Source organism: Ascaphus truei, assembly GCF_040206685.1.
Source record: "Ascaphus truei isolate aAscTru1 chromosome 3 unlocalized genomic scaffold, aAscTru1.hap1 SUPER_3_unloc_4, whole genome shotgun sequence".
In the NCBI taxonomy this organism is placed as follows: domain Eukaryota; kingdom Metazoa; phylum Chordata; class Amphibia; order Anura; family Ascaphidae; genus Ascaphus; species Ascaphus truei.
Window position 1 is genome coordinate 51988 of NW_027453827.1, and position 19351 is coordinate 71338.

At 50.1% G+C, this 19351-nt stretch overlaps 1 protein-coding gene across 1 annotated transcript in view; it reads left to right on the forward strand.

Moving 5' to 3' along the window:
- LOC142473341 (dynein heavy chain domain-containing protein 1-like) overlaps positions 1–19351 on the forward strand; it is a 434059-nt gene that overhangs the window by 24703 nt on the left and 390005 nt on the right. The window contains exon 4 of the mRNA XM_075580578.1: positions 13319–13410. Within this exon, the coding sequence (XP_075436693.1) occupies positions 13319–13410 (92 nt within the window). The remainder of the gene's footprint in view (positions 1–13318; positions 13411–19351) is intronic.

Genomic DNA, 19351 nt, shown 5'->3' on the forward strand with positions numbered 1-19351 from the left:
TAGGATGCTAGTCGCAGGCTATCCCAGCCGCCTACTGCGATCCAAAGGGGATATGAATATAACTCACGACAAAGTAATATGATGGAAAGACCTGGTGGACTATCAAATAAGAGATCCTGTAACCAGCATCATTTGGCAAGCTGTTCAAAGGAAGAACCCCGCTCTCCTGAAACCTGCCCCTAGAGACATGGTTGCATTGCTGATGCGAGAGGCGTACAAATTTGAAATCGACAATTGCTTACTCTATCGTGTGATACAATATCACAATCACCCTGATAGGCGACAATTGGTTCTACCTTGGAACTTACAGTATATGGTGTTGAAATCCCTACATGATGAGCATGTCATCTCGGCGTAGAGAAGACCTTTGGGTTGGTCCGAGACCGTTTCTTCTGGCCCAAGATGTGAGACGCGTTAGAACAACATTGCCGCCGATGTTCCCAATGTATACAACACAAGACTCTGCCCACCCGAGCAGCACCCATGGGCCATCTGAATTGCTCTGGCCCAATGGATCTAGTGTGCATGGACTTCCTGTGCATTGAGCCCGACACCAGATGAATAAGCAACGTGTTGGTCATCACGGACCATAATACACGGTATGCTCAAGCTTTCCCCACTAAAGACCAGAAAGCCATCACAGTGGCAAAAATTCTATGGGGGAAGTATTTCGTCCACTATGGTCTTCCAAATCACCTTCACTCCGATCAAGGCCGGGATTTCGAGAGACGCTTTGCCAGAACGATTTAATCGGACCTTATTGGACATGCTCGGAACCCTGAAGGGTGCTCAGAAGACTGAATGGAGTCAACACGTGGAGACCTTAGTACACGCGTACAACTGTACCTGCCACGAGTCAACTGGATTCTCCCCATACTGTACTTCCTTATGTTTAGGCGAGAGGCGAGACTGCCAGTAGATGTACGCCTGCGGGTCTCGACGGATAGGATACATAATGCTACACATTTCCAATATGTGCAAAGACTTAAGGACAGTTTGCAACAAGCTTACCAACAGGCTGAGAAGTCTGCCGCTAAACTGAATGCCGGCAACAAAAGACGATACGACCATAAAGTCAAATATCGGGAGCTACGTCCTGGGGATGCTGTGCTGCTTCGTAATCTGGGAGTTCCAGGAAAACATAAATTGTCGGACCGATGGAGAGATGGTGTATATGAGGTAGAGTCACTGAAGGCCGGGTAAAGGTTTGGCATCGTAATCATCTCCCCATTCCACAAGTGGGAGACGAGGAAGCAGAAATACTGGCCACACCGCTGAACGGTGAGACCGATTCCTCAGAGATTGTTCAAGACTGTAAATAATTATACCAACTCTGAAACTCCTGAAGATCCAATGGAAGGACCCTCTCAAAGGAACTATTCCACTGAAGAAGCATCTCCCGGAGGAGCTACGGGTAAAGGGCCCCGTAGGCCAACGCCTACTAAGGTGGCTCCAACAGGCCAGCCTTTGGATCCACAGAGCCCGTGCTTTGTGCCAAACAGAGACTGTTCAGAGACATTTCTCCCCTCAAAGGAAGAGGCTGAGCCTCAGGACTGTACCTATTACTCCCCAGAGGGAGTTGCTGAAGAACAGCTCCGTAGGAGCCAAAGAGTAAGGTACCCTCCAAACCGGGTAACCTATGACCAAATTGGGGCACCCCATTATGAGGCTCAGCAGTGGGCTCGCAGTAAAGTGCAGTCTGTAATAGTGATGTTCAGTGAAATGTGCAATCTGATATAGAGCAATATTGTGTAAGATTGTATTTGATTGTTACATTTTTATTATATAATGATGTCATGCAATTTTTCATTATATAACTGCTGTATATAGTTGCTTAAGAATGTGGCCCAAGCGAGGACATTGCGATTTTACCGGGGGGGAGTGTATAGCCCTAGTCTCTTGGGTTTCCTTACCCCCCCCTTACCTTGGCGGCAGTTGCGGGTGCCGCCGGATTCAGTGACAGACCCATCGGCTGGCCACAACAAAGGGAGAAGGCGTATGAGGTGGCGAGCCAGTCGCGGGAGCTCGTGGCACACCCGGTTAGCGTGGGCCGCCATTTTAGATTGCGCACGCATGCGCAGAGAGATTAGGATGACGGGGCACTCAGGCAAGTCGCGCATGCACAGTAAGTAGCGCGCAAAACCCCACCAATAGGAGAATACTCTTGGCAGGGACTACAAGTCCCATGAGCCTTAGAACGCACCACCTGACGCCAGGAAACCAATAGGGTGTTAGGATCCTCCCAGGCAGGGACTAGGAAGCGGTCACAGAACCCACACTAGTCAGTCAGGACCAGGAAGAGCTAGGGGTAGGAGGTGAGTGCAGGGGTCTGTGACCCACTGCGTTAGGCCAGCAGCCCCCTAGGCCCCAGTTAGGTACTGAGCCATATTACAGGTTGTGGTGCTTCAGGGACAGGCCCTAGGTTAGGTACCCTGCCCCTTAGTGTTATATGTAGTGACAGTAAGGGACACGGCGGACACTGCGCTGCCCTCATAGAGGCTTGGGATCAGGCCTACTCCGCAGAGAGAGCGGGACTATACTCAGGGTGGACAGCCCTGACAGATCATCACGCTGGTGGAACCGGACGTCGCCCAGGAGGTGGTCGGATTCTTTGTGAAGATATTTGAACGCCCAGGTGCCGCCGCTTTCTGGAGGTGGGAGGGTTTTACTGTTGGGAACTTATAGAGTAATAAGCGATATATATGTACAGTAAAGGTTATTCTTGTTTTAGCATACCAATTGTGTGTTATTGGGTTGTGTCCTGTGAGGGGCCCTCCCGCTCTGTCAGGATCCCTCTCAGGTGGAGGTGTTGCACCACGAGATTGTGAACATATATATACCCCAGGCTCTCAGTGCGGAGGCTTAGGCCTTGACCCCGCTGAGTTGCTCCTGCTCTCAATAGAATTGAGAGCAGGACTCGCGACGAGCGATTAGGCACGCCCCCCGGCGGTTCAGCCAATGAGGGCGAACCTGCCGGGTGACGTCATGGCCGCGCCCCCGTCACTCCCCCTCCACGCCCCCCCGGTCTCTCTTCCTGCAGTGAGCTGCAGACCTGGGAATCGGCTGCACGCGCCGCCAATCTCGCGGGCGCGCGTTGCAGCTGAGTTACCGGGGCCTTAGCCTTAGGCTCCTGCAAGCCATACAGCAGTTGTAGCTTCTGTGTTCAGAGGGAAACAGTGCTACATATGTATGTATGTATATAATGTGTATGATGTGTATGTGTATAATATGTATGTGTATAATGTGTATTATGTGTATAATGTATATGTGTATAATATGTATGTGTATAATGTGTATAATATGTATGTGTATAATGTGTATTATGTGTATAATGTATATGTGTATAATGTGTATTATGTGTATAATATGTATGTGTATTATGTGTATAATGTGTATGTGTATAATGTGTATTATGTGTATAATATGTATATGTATAATGTGTATTATGTGTATAATGTGTATTATGTGTATAATGTGTATAATATGTATGTGTATAATGTGTATTATGTGTATAATGTGTATGTGTATAATATGTATGTGTAGTATGTGTATAATATGTATGTGTAGTATGTGTATAATATGTATGTGTAGTATGTGTATAATATGTATGTGTAGTATGTGTATAAAATGTATGTGTAGTATGTGTATAATATGTATGTGTAGTATGTGTATGATATGTATGTGTAGTATGTGTATAATATGTATGTGTAGTATGTGTATAATATGTATGTGTAGTATGTGTATAATATGTATGTGTATAATGTGAATGTGTAGTACAGTATGTGTATAATATGTATGTGTAGTATGTGTATGATATGTATGTGTAGTATGTGTATAATATGTATGTGTAGTATGTGTATAATATGTATGTGTAGTATGTGTATAATATGTATGTGTAGTATGTGTATAATATGTATGTGTAGTATGTGTATAATATGTATGTGTAGTATGTGTATAATATGTATGTGTAGTATGTGTATAATATGTATGTGTAGTATGTGTATAATATGTATGTGTAGTATGTGTATAATATGTATGTGTATAATATGTATGTGTAGTATGTGTATAATATGTATGTGTAGTATGTGTATAATGTGAATGTGTAGTACAGTATGTGTATAATATGTATGTGTAGTATGTGTATAATGTGAATGTGTAGTACAGTATGTGTATAATATGTATGTGTAGTATGTGTATAATATGTATGTGTAGTATGTGTATAATGTGAATGTGTAGTACAGTATGTGTATAATATGTATGTGTAGTATGTGTATAATATGTATGTGTATAATGTGTATGTGTATAATGTGTATGTGTATAATATGTATGTGTAGTATGTGTATAATATGTATGTGTAGTATGTGTATAAGTGAAAGTGCCCTACATGTGTATAATATGTATGTGTATAATGTGTATGTGTGTAATATGTATGTGTATAATATGTATGTGTAGTATGTGTATAATATGTATGTGTAGTATGTGTATAATATGTATGTGTATAATATGTGTAGCCAGGTCCCCCCTTGCGCACTCACCCCCTTCTTCCCCGTTGCGAGCGCGCGTTGTGTGTGCGGCCGGTTGCTATGACGCGATCGGGCCGGTTGCTACGGTGAGGTTGGGCGGTTGCCGGGGACGCGATCGGGCCGGTTGCCGAGGCCGCGATCGCGTTGCTGGGGTCCCCGGCGGCCGGCAGTGGCAGAGCACAGCGCGGAAGGCCCCAGACAGCTCGCGCATGCGCGAGAATAGGCTGCCAGCCCCCAGGGTGCATAGGGGCAGAGACACATGACCCCAGGGAGCCAATAGGGCTGAAGCATGGCCCTGCAGGAAGATAGATACATTTCGCGGGGTTTTGCAGCCACTCAGGCAGTCAGGATCCGGACCAGCTAGGGGTAAGAGGTGGATGCAGGGGTCAGTGACCCTCTGCATTAGGCCAGCAGCCCCCAAGGTCCCAGTTAGGTCCTGAGCCACCTAGTAGCTTGTGGAGCTTAGGGACAGGCCCTAGATAGGGACACTGCACCATTAATTGGTTGCTTAGTCAGGGACACAGTGCTGAATCCGTGCGGCCCTGCGAGGTGGGTTCTGGGCTCAGAACACCACCAAAGACCCTGGGAGAAGGTGATATTATCCGCGCTGGAGGACAACGTCGGATCGGGCGGATCTCCAGTGATATCGCGGTACCCGTGGCTGGAGACCGGGCAGGTAACCTGCAACTCACGTGCACCAACCAGGCCTATCACCAGACATAGTGGCTGCGCAGTCACACATACACATGCACAGTGGTATTTGACTTTGGGGGTGCGAGACATTTGGGTGGGGGTTACTGGACACGGGGTGGGATCACTCTGTGGGAGGTTAGCGTCCGTCGTGACGCCTGAAGTGGTTAGCGTCCGCCGTGACGCCTGGAGTGGTTAGCGTCCGACGTGACGCCCAGAGTGGTTAGCGTCCGCCGTGGCGCAGTGTGGTTAGCGTCCGCCGTGGCGCAGTGTGGTTAGCGTCCGCCGTGGCGCATGGAGGTTGTGTTGATATGTGATGATATACGTTATAATATGCAGTAAAGACAGTCCTGTTTTATATTGCTCGCTTTGTGTGATTGTTTCCTGTGAGGGCCTTCTTCCACTCCGTTGGGATCCCTCCCAGGTGGAGGCGTTGCACCACGAGATGTATAGCATGCATGTACCCCAGGTTCCCCAAGCGGAGGCTTAGGCTCCTGAGAGCCACACAGGTTGCACAGCAGGTAGTAGCGGTCATATTCATAGGGAATACCCGTTACATTTGGAGGCGCTGCTGAGATAGTGCTGCTGAGATAGTCCTGGGGTGCCCCACTTTGTAGTTACCGTTACCCCGTCAGTCAGCATGTCTGCGCTCACGCCCAAACAAGTGGCCGACTGGGCCGAAAAGCTAGGAGAGCTTCTGCGACACGTGGTCGCCGTAGACGGGGTGCCTGCTGATGTCTCCATGTTTACTGTCTGCAGCGCAGTAAGGACATTACCTGGTCTGGCGGGCGCCCGCCTCATCAACAAGCACTATAACATTGACCGGCAAGAGAACACCCTATTGCTAGCCACTGAACAAGCTATACTTTCTGATAGAGGCCCACGAGTAGTGTATCTACCAGAGACTTTGCCGCAAGGGTGCCCTCTAATTTACCCGGGAACTGTTTCCAGTCACGTCACTTCCCTCCCCAGACATGAGGGTTGGGACGACAGAGATATGGCCGCCAGTACACCCATCCGATCAGATATATCCCTACCCAGAGTGACCTTCTCTTCTGATGCTAGGCAAGGGGCCACCAGCTGGGCCGGTAGTCCGCCAACATCACCGGTTACTAACCGGTCCGTGAACAGTTCTACCCCAACCCCTAACAGGCAGCGAGCAGCGATAGCCAGTGGCTCCGACAATGACGGCTCCCTGCTAGGAGTGACATTCCCGCAGCTTGTGGAAGCGATAACTACGTCCGCCCAAGCCCAAAATTATAGGAAATTGAAGGCGTTCTCAGGAACGGTTCCTGTCCCCACAGGCGAAGAAAGTATCGATTCTTGGAAGGAGCACACCCTCAAGGTGATCGACGAATGGCCCTGCTCTGAAACGGTCAGACGGCATAGAATCCTGGAAAGCCTACGACCCCCAGCGGCCACCATGGTCAGTGCACAGCGTGACCAAGACCCTGATCTCTCTGCTCATCAGATGGTAGACCTGTTAGTCCAGATCTATGGCAAAGAGGAAGAGGAGAGCGAGCTGTGGTTCAAATATTACGCTCTCCGACAGAAGGAGAAGGAAGACCTGTCCGACTTCCTGCAACGCATCCAGCTGGTCCTGTGGAAATTGCGAACTTGCGGCCTCATCCTAGCTTCAGAGATGGACGAATATCGGCACAAGCAGTTCCTCCGAGGGGCCATCCCCACGCATCACATCGTGATCATGATCAGGTGCTCACTAAAGGAGGGACCTCCCCCTACCTTCATGGACATTCTGGGGATCGTAAAAGAGCATGAGGCCTATACCAAGCTGCATGCAGGCACCAAGGTCAGAGATCCTCCGGCCAGTGACACCCCGGGAGCCTCCGCTCGCCGGACCAAGACACCTGTCAAAGAGGAAGATGCGCCACTCAAGTCGCCCTCAACGAAAGGGCGGGCTTCGGGGAGATCCTCCCCCACTTACCCAAGACGACTGGACCTCAAAGACGTCGTCTGCTATAACTGTGGACAGAAAGGCCATTTCTCTAGAGAGTGCCCTAATGGAGTCACCCAAGAAAAGGAAACGCCCCGTAAAGGAAGCTCGGCCAGGGCTATGATCTGTCAGAGGCAGACCTCAGAAGCCAAAACCACCGAGGCCCCCCCCACGCCTTCCAAAGCCCCTCCTGACCTGAGCCCAGGCGAAGGAACTCCAGGGGGAGATGGTTACTGTCAGGTGGGCCCTTCGGCCATCGTACGTGTGGTAGTAGAGGGAGTCTATGCTGCTGCTCTATTGGACACCGGGTCTCAAGTGACCATAATATACCGGCACTTCTACGACCAGCACCTGAAGCATTGTCCCCTGCGGTCGGCGGAACATATGAAGGTGAGGGGGTTGAGCAACGAGGATTACCCTATCGATGGGATTGTGAGCGTTCAACTGGAGATACTTCAATTGAATACCGGCAAGAAACATCCCATGCATGTGGAGGCAATGGTATGCCCGAAGCCTCAAGGACAGTGTCAGTACCCGGTCATCCTGGGGACAAATACGGATATAGTACGAGCTGTAATCAGAGCCTACTTGAAGGAGACTAATGAATTGCCAATGGCCAATACACGCCTGGATCCTGTACTGAGAGAGGAGTGCAACCGAGTATATGCCCTAGAGCGTCACGGGGACCTCTACAATCGTCAACGCGGACTGACGACCATTTCACCAGGGGGAGTGAAACGCCTGGCCGTCTGGTGCTGTTATCCGGATCGGGAGGAGACCGATCATCTGTTCTCTTTGGAAAGTGACCCTGAGGAAGAGATCCAGAGAGGATATAGGGTAATACCTGAAGTAAGAGAGTGGACGACCCGAATTCCTCTCCGAACCCATGTGTATATTCAAAACATCTCTCCATTTCCAATGGACATCGATGTAGGACAAAGTCTGGGCAGTATATATCCCGTCAGCCCGGTAGAAACAGCGCCCCAGGTGAACGCCGCTGCAGTAGGTGAGCAGTTAGTCGACCTGGACTTCAACTTCGGAGACTCGACCCTGCCAACTGAGTGGAAGGGTCGACTGACGGACAAGCTGAAGGAAAAAAGAACAGTATTTTCTACCAGCGAGATGGATGTGGGCCGCAGTCGCAGCGCCCAACACACTATTAGGCTGAGTGACGCCACTCCGTTCCGTGAACGCTCTCGTCGTATCGCCCCCAGGGATGTGGACGATGTAAGGGATGTCCTGGAGGAGATGAAGACCGCTGGAATACTGACGGAGTCACGGAGTCCTTATGCATAAGTAAGGAAGAAGAATGGATCTGTAAGATTGTGCGTCGATTATCGAACTCTGAATAATCGTACGGTACCTGACCAATACAATCTACCTCGTATTGAAGAGATCCTGAATGCTCTGAACGGGAGCCAATGGTTTAGTGTGCTCGATTTGCGATCTGGGTACTACCAGGTACCCATGATTGAAGAGGATCAGGAAAAGACTGCCTTCGTCTGTCCTCTGGGCTTCTACCAGTTTACGCGTATGCCCCAAGGTATATGTGGAGCCCCTGCTACCTTCCAGCGGCTGATGGAAAAGACAATAGGGGACATGAACCCTCGGGAGTGTCTGGTTTACCTGGATGACATCATTGTCTTCGGAAAGACCTTAGAAGAACACGAGGAGAGGCTGCTGAAGGTGATAGATCGTCTTGGACAATAAGGATTGAAGCTATCACTCGACAAGTGTAGGTTTTGTCACACCTCGGTGACCTACGTGGGACACATCGTGTCTGCTCAAGGGATTGCTACTGACCCAGCCAAGGTAGAAGCGGTGGTGAACTGGCCGCGTCCCGATAATGTCACGGAACTGCGGTCCTTCCTCGGTTTCTGTGGGTATTACCGTCGGTTCGTGGAAGGGTACTCTAGTCGAGCTAAACCCCTGAACAATTTGCTGAAGATATACCCTGAAGATACTGGGAGAAAGGCCACGTCGGCCCGTCAACCGTTTGGCGATAAGTGGACGCCTGAGTGTGAACGGGCCTTCCTGAACTTGAAGAAAAGCCTGACGGAAGCACCAGTGCTTGCATATGCTGACCCAGAACAACCATATGTCCTGCATGTGGATGCCAGTCTCAATGGACTGGGCGCTGTCCTGCATCAGAAGCACCCCGAGGGTCTTCGGCCTGTAGCCTACATCAGCCGCAGTCTGACACCCAGTGAGCAGAAATATCCGGTACACAAGTTAGAGTTCCTGGCTCTCAAATGGGCGATCACGGAGAAACTTCATGATTACCTCTATGGTGTTACGTTTGAGGTAAGGACCGATAACAATCCCCTCACGTACATCAATACTTCCGCCAAATTGGATGCAGCCGGACACTGATGGCTGGCGACACTATGTAACTACCGATTCTCCCTGAAGTACAAGCCAGGGCCTTTGAACGTTGGGGCCGATGCTCTATCACGACGACCAGGATTGAGTGCCACCCCTGATGATGATGAATGGGAAGAGATCCCTGGACCTGGGATGCGAGCAATGTGTAGTATAGCGGCCGTCATCAATGATCAGGTAGCCTTCTCTGAACTAAGAGTTGCCGATTCGTTAGGGTGCCAGTCGCAGGCGATCCCTGCTGTCTACTGCGATCCCGCAGGAATGAACATAACCCACGACAAAGTCATAAGATGGAAAGACTTAGTGGACTATCAATTAAGAGATCCCGTAATCAGCATAATCCGGCAAGCCGTTCAACGGAAGAACCCCGCTCTATTGAAGAGTGCTCCCCGAGATCTGGTCGCGTTACTCATGCGTGAGGTGGACAAGTTCGAGATAGATAATTGTTTGCTCTATAGGGTAGTCCAATATCATAACCACCCTGATAGGCGACAACTAGTTCTACCCCAAAACTTGAGATATATGGTGTTGAAGTCTCTACATGATGAACACGGGCATCTCGGTGTAGAGAAGACTTTTGGGCTAGTCCGAGACCGGTTTTTCTGGCCCAAGATGCGGGAAGCGGTGGAACACCACTGCCGCCGTTGTTCCCGGTGCGTTCAACGCAAGACGTTGCCTACCCGAGCCGCTCCCATGGCCCATCTTAAGAGTTCTGGTCCAATGGACCTGGTGTGTATGGACTTCCTGTGTATCAAACCTGATAGTCGAGGAATCGGTAATGTGCTGGTCATCACGGACCATTACACCCGCTATGCACAGGCCTTCCCCACAAAAGACCAGAAGGCTATCACGGTCGCAAAAGTTCTATGGGAAAAGTTCTTCGTTCATTACGGTCTTCCAAACCGACTTCACTCCGGCCAAGGGCGAGATTTTGAGAGTACTCTGATCCGAGAATTACTTAAAATGCTGAACATCGCCAAATCCCGGACGACTCCGTACCACCCTGAAGGAGATGCTTTACCTGAACGATTCAACAGGACCCTGTTGGACATGCTTGGAACCCTGAAGGGAATGCAGAAAACAGAATGGAGTCGTCATGTAGAAACTTTGGTACACGCGTACAACTGTACTCGCCATGAGTCCACTGGGTTCTCCCCGTACTTCCTCATGTTTGGGCGGGAGGCCAGACTTCCAGTAGATGTGCGTCTCCGAGTATCAACGGACGGGATACTCAATACCACTCATTTTAAGTACGTGCAAAGGCTAAAAGACAGTCTGCAACAAGCTTACCAACAGGCTGAGAAGTCTACAGCCAAACTGAATGCTGGTAACAAGAGACGATATGACAATAAAGTCAAGTATCGAGAGTTACGTCCTGGGGATGCAGTGTTACTTCGTAATTTGGGAATCCCCGGAAAACATAAACTGGCGGACCGGTGGAGAGATGGCGTATATGAGGTGGAGTCACAGATGCCTGGCCTCCCGGTTTATCGCATCAGAGACACCGATGGCCGGGTAAAGGTTTGGCATCGTAATCACCTTCTCCCCATCCCCCAAGTGGGAGACGAAGAAGAGGAACTCCAGGCCACACCGCTCAACGGTGAGTTCGATTTATCAGAGGTGGGTCAAGAGACTGTAACTAACGAGACTCACTCTGAAACTCCTGAAGACCCTATGGAGGGACCCTCTCAAAGGGACCATCCTGCAGAAGGGGCATCTCCCGAAGGAGATACGGGTAAAGGGCCCCGTAGGCCAATGCCTACTAAGGTGGCACCAACAGGCCAGCCTTTGGATCCACAGAGCCCGTGTTTTGTACCCTCAGAGACATTTCTCCCCTCAAGGGAAGAGGCTAGGCCTCAGGACTATGCGTATTACTCCCCCGAGGGAGTTGCCGAAGAACAACTCCGACGGAGTCAACGAGTCAGGTACCCGCCAACTCGGGTTACCTACGATCAAATGGGGGCACCCCATTATGAGGCTCAGCAGTGTTCTCGTAGTAAGATACAGTCTGTGATTGTGATGCTCAACGAGTTATGCAATCTCGTTTAGAGTTACCTGTGCTAAGTTATATAGTTACTGCATTTTTTATTATATAATTTTTGTACATTGTTGGGAAGTTATGTGGTCCAAGCGAGGACGTTGGAGTTTTCACCAGGGGGAGGATGTAGCCAGGTCCCCCCTTGCGCACTCACCCCCTCCTTCCCCGTTGCGAGCGCGCGTTGTGTGTGCGGCCGGTTGCTATGACGCGATCGGGCCGGTTGCTATGGTGAGGTCGGGCGGTTGCCGGGGACGCGATCGGGCCGGTTGCCGAGGCCGCGATCGCGTTGCTGGGGTCCCCGGCGGCCGGTGAGAAGGGCGCCGCCATACATAGGGCTGTTGCGCATGCGCAGTGGCAGAGCACAGCGCGGGAGGCCCCAGACAGCTCGCGCATGCGCGAGAATAGACTGCCAGCCCCCAGGGTGCATAGGGGCAGAGACACATGACCCCAGGGAGCCAATAGGGCTGAAGCATGGCCCTGCAGGAAGATAGATACATTTCGCGGGGTTTTGCAGCCACGCAGTCAGTCAGGATCCGGACCAGCTAGGGGTAAGAGGTGGATGCAGGGGTCAGTGACCCTCTGCATTAGGCCAGCAGCCCCCAAGGTCCCAGTTAGGTCCTGAGCCACCTAGTAGCTTGTGGAGCTTAGGGACAGGCCCTAGATAGGGACACTGCCCCATTAATTGGTTGCTTAGTCAGGGACACAGTGCTGAATCTGTGCGGCCCTGCGAGGTGGGTTCTGGGCTCAGAACACCACCAAAGACCCTGGGACTAAGGTGATATTATCCGCGCTGGACGTCGGATCGGGCGGATCTCCAGTGATATCGCGGTACCCGTGGCTGGAGCCCGGGCAGGTAACCTGCAACTCACGTGCACCAACCAGGCCTATCACCAGACATAGTGGCTGCGCAGTCACACATACACATGCACAGTGGTATTTGACTTTGGGGGTGCGAGACATTTGGGTGGGGGTTACTGGACACGGGGTGGGATCACTCTGTGGGAGGTTAGCGTCCGCCGGACGCCTGGAGTGGTTAGCGTCCGCCGTGACGCCTGGAGTGGTTAGCGTCCGACGTGACGCCCAGAGTGGTTAGCGTCCGCCGTGGCGCAGTGTGGTTAGCGTCCGCCGTGGCGCAGTGTGGTTAGCGTCCGCCGTGGCGCATGGAGGTTGTGTTGATATGTGATGATATACGTTATAATATGCAGTAAAGACAGTCCTGTTTTATATTGCTCGCTTTGTGTGATTGTTTCCTGTGAGGGCCTTCATCCACTCTGTTGGGATCCCTCCCAGGTGGAGGCGTTGCACCACGAGATGTATCATATGCATGTACCCCAGGTTCCCCAAGCGGAGGCTTAGGCTCCTGAGAGCCACACAGGTTGCACAGCAGGTAGTAGCGGTCATATTCATAGGGAATACCCGTTACATATGTATGTGTATAATATGTATGTGTATAATATGTATGTGTAGTATGTGTATAATATGTATGTGTAGTATGTGTATAATATGTATGTGTAGTATGTGTATAATATGTATGTGTATAATGTGAATGTGTAGTACAGTATGTGTATAATATGTATGTGTATAAGTGAAAGTGCCCTACATGTGTATAATATATGTGTAGTATGTGTATAATGTGTATGTGTAGTATGTGTATAATGTGTATGTGTAGTATGTGTATAATGTGTATGTGTAGTATGTGTAACATGTACTGTATGTGCCTTTTTCTTGCAGTAATGGGCACGAAGTTTCATAGTCTGGAGAAGATGACACTTGGTAACCTTCTGACCTTCCCCCTGCTCCATTACCAGGACCAGATCCAGAAGGTCAGACTCAGGGCAAGATCTGACCCCTCCTATGCGCACTTTCCCCTCTGACCCCTCAGACACCTCCCGACCTATCATTTTTCATATTTATCCTGAACGCTGACCCTTCCAGTAACACACATGGTGCAGCACTGTGCGTCCCCCTCTGATTGTATCACACACTGTGCGTCCCCCTCTGATTGTGTCACACACTGTGTCCCATTTGATTGTGTCACATATTGTCTGTGTCACACACTGTCACGCGCTGTGTCACACCCCCTCTGTGTCCCCCCCACTCTGTGTGTACCCCTTTTGTGTGTGTCCCCCTCTGTGTGTGTCCCCATTTGTGTGTCCACCTTTGTGTCTCCCCCCACAGTGTCCCCCGCGCATTGCGTGGGCCCCCTCTGTGTCCCAGTGTGTACCTTGTATACATTGCACAGCGTTAGCTTAGCGCTGTGTCCCCCCGTGCAGTATCCCCCCTGTGCAGTATCCCCCCGTGCAGTATCCCCCTGTGCAGTATCCCCCCGTGCAGTATCCCCCCCGTGCAGTGTCCCCCCCGTGCAGTGTCCCGTCCCCCGTGCAGTGTCCCCCCGTGCAGTGTCCCCCCTTGCAGTGTCCCCCCGTGCAGTGTCCCCCCGTGCAGTGTCCCCCCGTGCAGTGTCCCCCCCGTGCAGTGTCCCCCCGTGCAGTGTCCCCCCCCGTGCAGTGTCCCCCCCCGTGCAGTGTCCCCCCCGTGCAGTGTCCCCCCGTGCAGTGTCCCCCCCGTGCAGTGTCCCCCCCGTGCAGTGTCCCCCCCGTGCAGTGTCCCCCCCGTGCAGTGTCCCCCCCCGTGCAGTGTCCCCCCCCGTGCAGTGTCCCCCCCGTGCAGTGTCCCCCCCGTGCAGTGTCCCCCCGTGCAGTGTCCCCCCCGCACAGTGTCCCCCCCCTGTGCAGTGTCCCACCCCGCGCAGTGTCCCACCCCGCGCAGTGTGTAACTTTTATACATTGTACAGCATTTGCTTAGCGTTGTGTGCCCCCCGCTGTGTGCCCCCCCGCGCTGTCTCCACCCCACGCAGTGTCCCCCCCCACGCAGAGTCCCCCCGGCCCAGTGTCCCTCCCGCGGTGTGTTCCCCTGAGCAATGCGACCCTCCTGTACTGTGTGTGTCCCCCAAGCTGGGACAGAGAGCATAGGTTGGGTTAGGGTTATTCCATTGAAGCTGGGACAGAGAGTATAGGTTGGGTTAGGGTTATTCCATTGAAGCTGGGACAGAGAGCATAGGTTGGGTTAGGGTTATTCCATTGAAGCTGGGATAGAGAGCATAGGTTGGGTTAGGGTTAAGCTGGGACAGAGAGCATAGGATGGGTTAGGGTTATTCCATTGAAGCTGGGACAGAGAGCATAGGATGGGTTAGGGTTATTCCATTGAAGCTGGGATAGAGAGCATAGGTTGGGTTAGGGTTATTCCATTGAAGCTGGGACAGAGAGCATAGGTTGGGTTAGGGTTATTCCATTGAAGCTGGGACAGAGAGCATAGGTTGGGTTAGGGTTATTCCATTGAAGCTGGGACAGAGAGCATAGGTTGGGTTAGGGTTATTCCATTGAAGCTGGGACAGAGAGCATAGGTTGGGTTAGGGTTATTCCATTGAAGCTGGGATAGAGAGCATAGGTTGGGTTAGGGTTAAGCTGGGACAGAGAGCATAGGATGGGTTAGGGTTATTCCATTGAAGCTGGGACAGAGAGCATAGGTTGGGTTAGGGTTATTCCATTGAAGCTGGGACAGAGAGCATAGGTTGGGTTAGGGTTATTCCATTGAAGCTGGGACAGAGAGCATAGGATGGGTTAGGGTTATTCCATTGAAGCTGGGACAGAGAGCATAGGTTGGGTTAGGGTTATTCCATTGAAGCTGGGACAGAGAGCATAGGTTGGGTTAGGGTTATTCCATTGAAGCTGTGACAGAGAGCATAGGTTGGGTTAGGGTTATTCCATTGAAGCTGGGACAGAGAGCATAGGTTGGGTTAGGGTTATTCCATTGAAGCTGGGACAGAGAGCATAGGTTGGGTTAGGGTTATTCCATTGAAGCTGGGGCAGAGAGCATAGGTTGGGTTAGGGTTATTCCATTGAAGCTGGGACAGAGAGCATAGGTTGGGTTAGGGTTAAGCTGGGACAGAGAGCATAGGTTGGGTTAGGGTTATTCCATTGAAGCTGGGACAGAGAGCATAGGTTGGGTTAGGGTTATTCCATTGAAGCTGGGACAGAGAGCATAGGTTGGGTTAGGGTTATTCCATTGAAGCTGGGACAGAGAGCATAGGTTGGGTTAAGGTTATTCCATTGAAGCTGGGACAGAGAGCATAGGTTGGGTTAGGGTTAAGCTGGGACAGAGAGCATAGGATGGGTTAGGGTTATTCCATTGAAGCTGGGACAGAGAGCATAGGTTGGGTTAGGGTTATTCCATTGAAGCTGGGACAGAGAGCATAGGTTGGGTTAGGGTTATTCCATTGAAGCTGGGACAGAGAGCATAGGATGGGTTAGGGCTATTCCATTGAAGCTGGGACAGAGAGCATAGGTTGGGTTAGGGTTATTCCATTGAAGCTGGGATAGAGAGCATACTGTAGGTTGGGTTAGGGTTAAGCTGGGACAGAGAGCATAGGTTGGGTTAGGGTTATTCCATTGAAGCTGGGATAGAGAGCATAGGTTGGGTTAGGGTTGGTCCATTGAAGCTGGGATAGAGAGTATAGGTTGGGTTAGGGTTATTCCATTGAAGCTGGGACAGAGAGCATAGGTTGGGTTAGGGTTATTCCATTGAAGCTGGGATAGAGAGCATAGGTTGGGTTAGGGTTATTCCATTGAAGCTGGGACAGAGAGCATAGGTTGGGTTAGGGTTATTCCATTGAAGCTGGGACAGAGAGCATAGGTTGGGTTAGGGTTATTCATTTGAAGCTGGGACAGAGAGCATAGGTTGGGTTAGGGTTAAGCTGGGACAGAGAGCATAGGTTGGGTTAGGGTTATTCCATTGAAGCTGTGATAGAGAGCATAGGTTGGGTTAGGGTTATTCCATTGAAGCTGGGACAGAGAGCATAGGTTGGGTTAGGGTTAAGCTGGGACAGAGAGCATAGGTTGGGTTAGGGTTATTCCATTGAAGCTGGGACAGAGAGCATAGGTTGGGTTAGGGTTATTCCATTGAAGCTGGGATAGAGAGCATAGGTTGGGTTAGGGTTATTCCATTGAAGCTGGGACAAAGAGCATAGGTTGGGTTAGGGTTAAGCTGGGACAGAGAGCATAGGATGGGTTAGGGTTATTCCATTGAAGCTGGGACAGAGAGCATAGGTTGGGTTAGGGTTATTCCATTGAAGCTGGGACAGAGAGCATTGGTTGGGTTAGGGTTAAGCTCGGACAGAGAGCATAGGTTGGGTTAGGGTTATTCCATTGAAGCTGGGACAGAGAGCATAGGTTGGGTTAGGGTTAAGCTGGGACAGAGAGCATAGGTTGGGTTAGGGTTATTCCATTGAAGCTGGGACAGAGAGCATAGGATGGGTTAGGGTTATTCCATTGAAGCTGGGACAGAGAGCATAGGTTGGGTTAATGTTAGTCCATTGAAGCTGGGACAGAGAGCATAGGTTAGGTTAGGGTTATTCCATTGAAGCTGGGGACAGAGAGCATAGGTTGGGTTAAGGTTAGTCCATTGAAGCTGTGATAGAGAGCATAGGTTGGGTTAAGGTTAGTCCATTGAAGCTGGGACAGAGAGCATAGGTTGGGTTAGGGTTAAGCTGGGACAGAGAGCATAGGTTGGGTTAGGGTTATTCCATTGAAGCTGGGACAGAGAGCATAGGTTGGGTTAGGGTTATTCCATTGAAGCTGGGACAGAGAGCATAGGATGGGTTAGGGTTATTCCATTGAAGCTGTGATAGAGAGCATAGGTTGGGTTAGGGTTATTCCATTGAAGCTGTGATAGAGAGCATAGGATGGGTTAGGGTTGGTCCATTGAAGCTGGGACAGAGAGCATAGGATGGGTTAGGGTTGGTCCATTGAAGCTGTGATAGAGAGCATAGGATGGGATAGGGTTGGTCCATTGAAGCTGTGATAGAGAGCATAGGATGGTAGCTGATATAGCTCACTGTCAATTTGGTTGAAAGATATCAATCATATTAGATGGGTCAACACTCATTGAGTCCATACAGGCTTAATGTTTTGATACAAAAGATCCATTCGGACTCTTTTCTTTGCAATAGATTGTCCATATCTCCCATTCTCATTGTACTTGAGAGATGGTCAGTCCCAGAGAAGTTAATAAACACACAATCCAGCAAGCTCAGAACCCCGAAACCCACCACATATTAAATATATATATATAAATAAAAATAAAAAACAGCGCTAAAGTAGACTACTGCTGCGACCAACTTTATTCTAACAAATACCCGGTTTGTCTCTGGCTGGTTCCTGGAATGTGACACTTTTCACCCGGAACATGCCGTGTTGCGTTTGCTTTCCCAGCCAAGCGCATGCCCGGCTGATGCGCGGCTGATGTGTTAATTTATAAAGGTTCAGGATTTAAAAGGCTGCAATGCTTCGCGTGTCCGCCAGATAGCATGAAATCATGAATTGTAATGCAGTATATATATATACAGTAGTTATATATATATATATATACTGTATAACAACAACCTCTATAACCCCTAACATACAGTACTGTACACATACAGTACTGTATATGCACATCACTGATATTATGGGCCGGCGGGGGCGAGATGTGTTTGCAGCAGAGAGAGATCCGCTGCTCTCTCTGCGCAAACATCGGCACATTAAAAATTATTTAAAAGGTCCCGATCACGTGACCGCGGCCTGTAAACAAAGCAGAGGGATACCGGCACCCCCTAAAGGGGCCTGTATCTCGGGGAGCAGGGGGTCCCCGGACCTAAAACCAAAACGTTTCTGCTCCGGAGACCCTCTGCACATGTACAGTATAAATAAAACACATATAAATAAACACTCGTTCCTTACCTAAGCGGCTATGTGCTATGGTAACGAAGCAGCATTTCTGTATTTTAATAATATTGTACAGTGAGCAGGGGGTTCCCTGAGCCAGAAATTAATGCTCAGGGAACCCCCTGCTCCTGCACAATTTTATTAAAAATACAGAAATGCTGCTTCATTACCATAGCGTATAGCCGCTAAGGCAATGAAGGGGTTAACCCACCGTGCCCGCTTTATTGTGGGTAGCGGGGGTGGGTGAAGGGGGTATTTGGCCCTTGGTGTGAGTTTAGGACTTGCAGGGGGGTTGCTGGTGCACTTAACCCCTTCACGACCGTAGCAGTTAATACCGCTACGGTCATGAAGGGGTTAACCCCTCCCGCTACCCCCCGCAAGCCCTAAACAGCCACCGTTGGGGCTAATACCTCCTTCACCCACCCCCACTACCCACAATAAAAAAGCCAGAAATTAATGCTCAGGGAACCCCCTGCTCCTGCACAATATTATTAAAAATACAGAAATGCTGCTTCATTACCATAGCGTATAGCCGCTAAAGCAATGAAGGGTTAAGGCAGAATAAACAATAAATACATTACATACATATTTTTAATGTGTGTTTTAAACCTCCCTGCCTTCACTGTAATCTATGTAAAAACCCCTCCCCATATTGTGTGTTTTAAACTTCCCTGCCTTCACTGTAATCTATGTAAAAAACCCTCCCCCTATTGTGTCTGCTAAACTTCCCTGTTTTGACTAATCTGTGTAAGCCCCCTCCCCCTATTGTGTCAGTTAAATCTGCCTGTCCTGTGTTTCTGTGAGTGCAGTGTACTGTATGTAAATGTGGGGAGGGGGATCCCGTGTAAATAACCACACCCACACCCACTACCCACTACCCACTACCCACGGTCCCTCCACTGCTTGCTGCAAAATAGAGACAAAAATTAAAACATTCAAAGTAATGTCCCCTAACCCCTTAATCACCATAGCGGTTATTAACCTCTACAGTCATTAAGGGGTT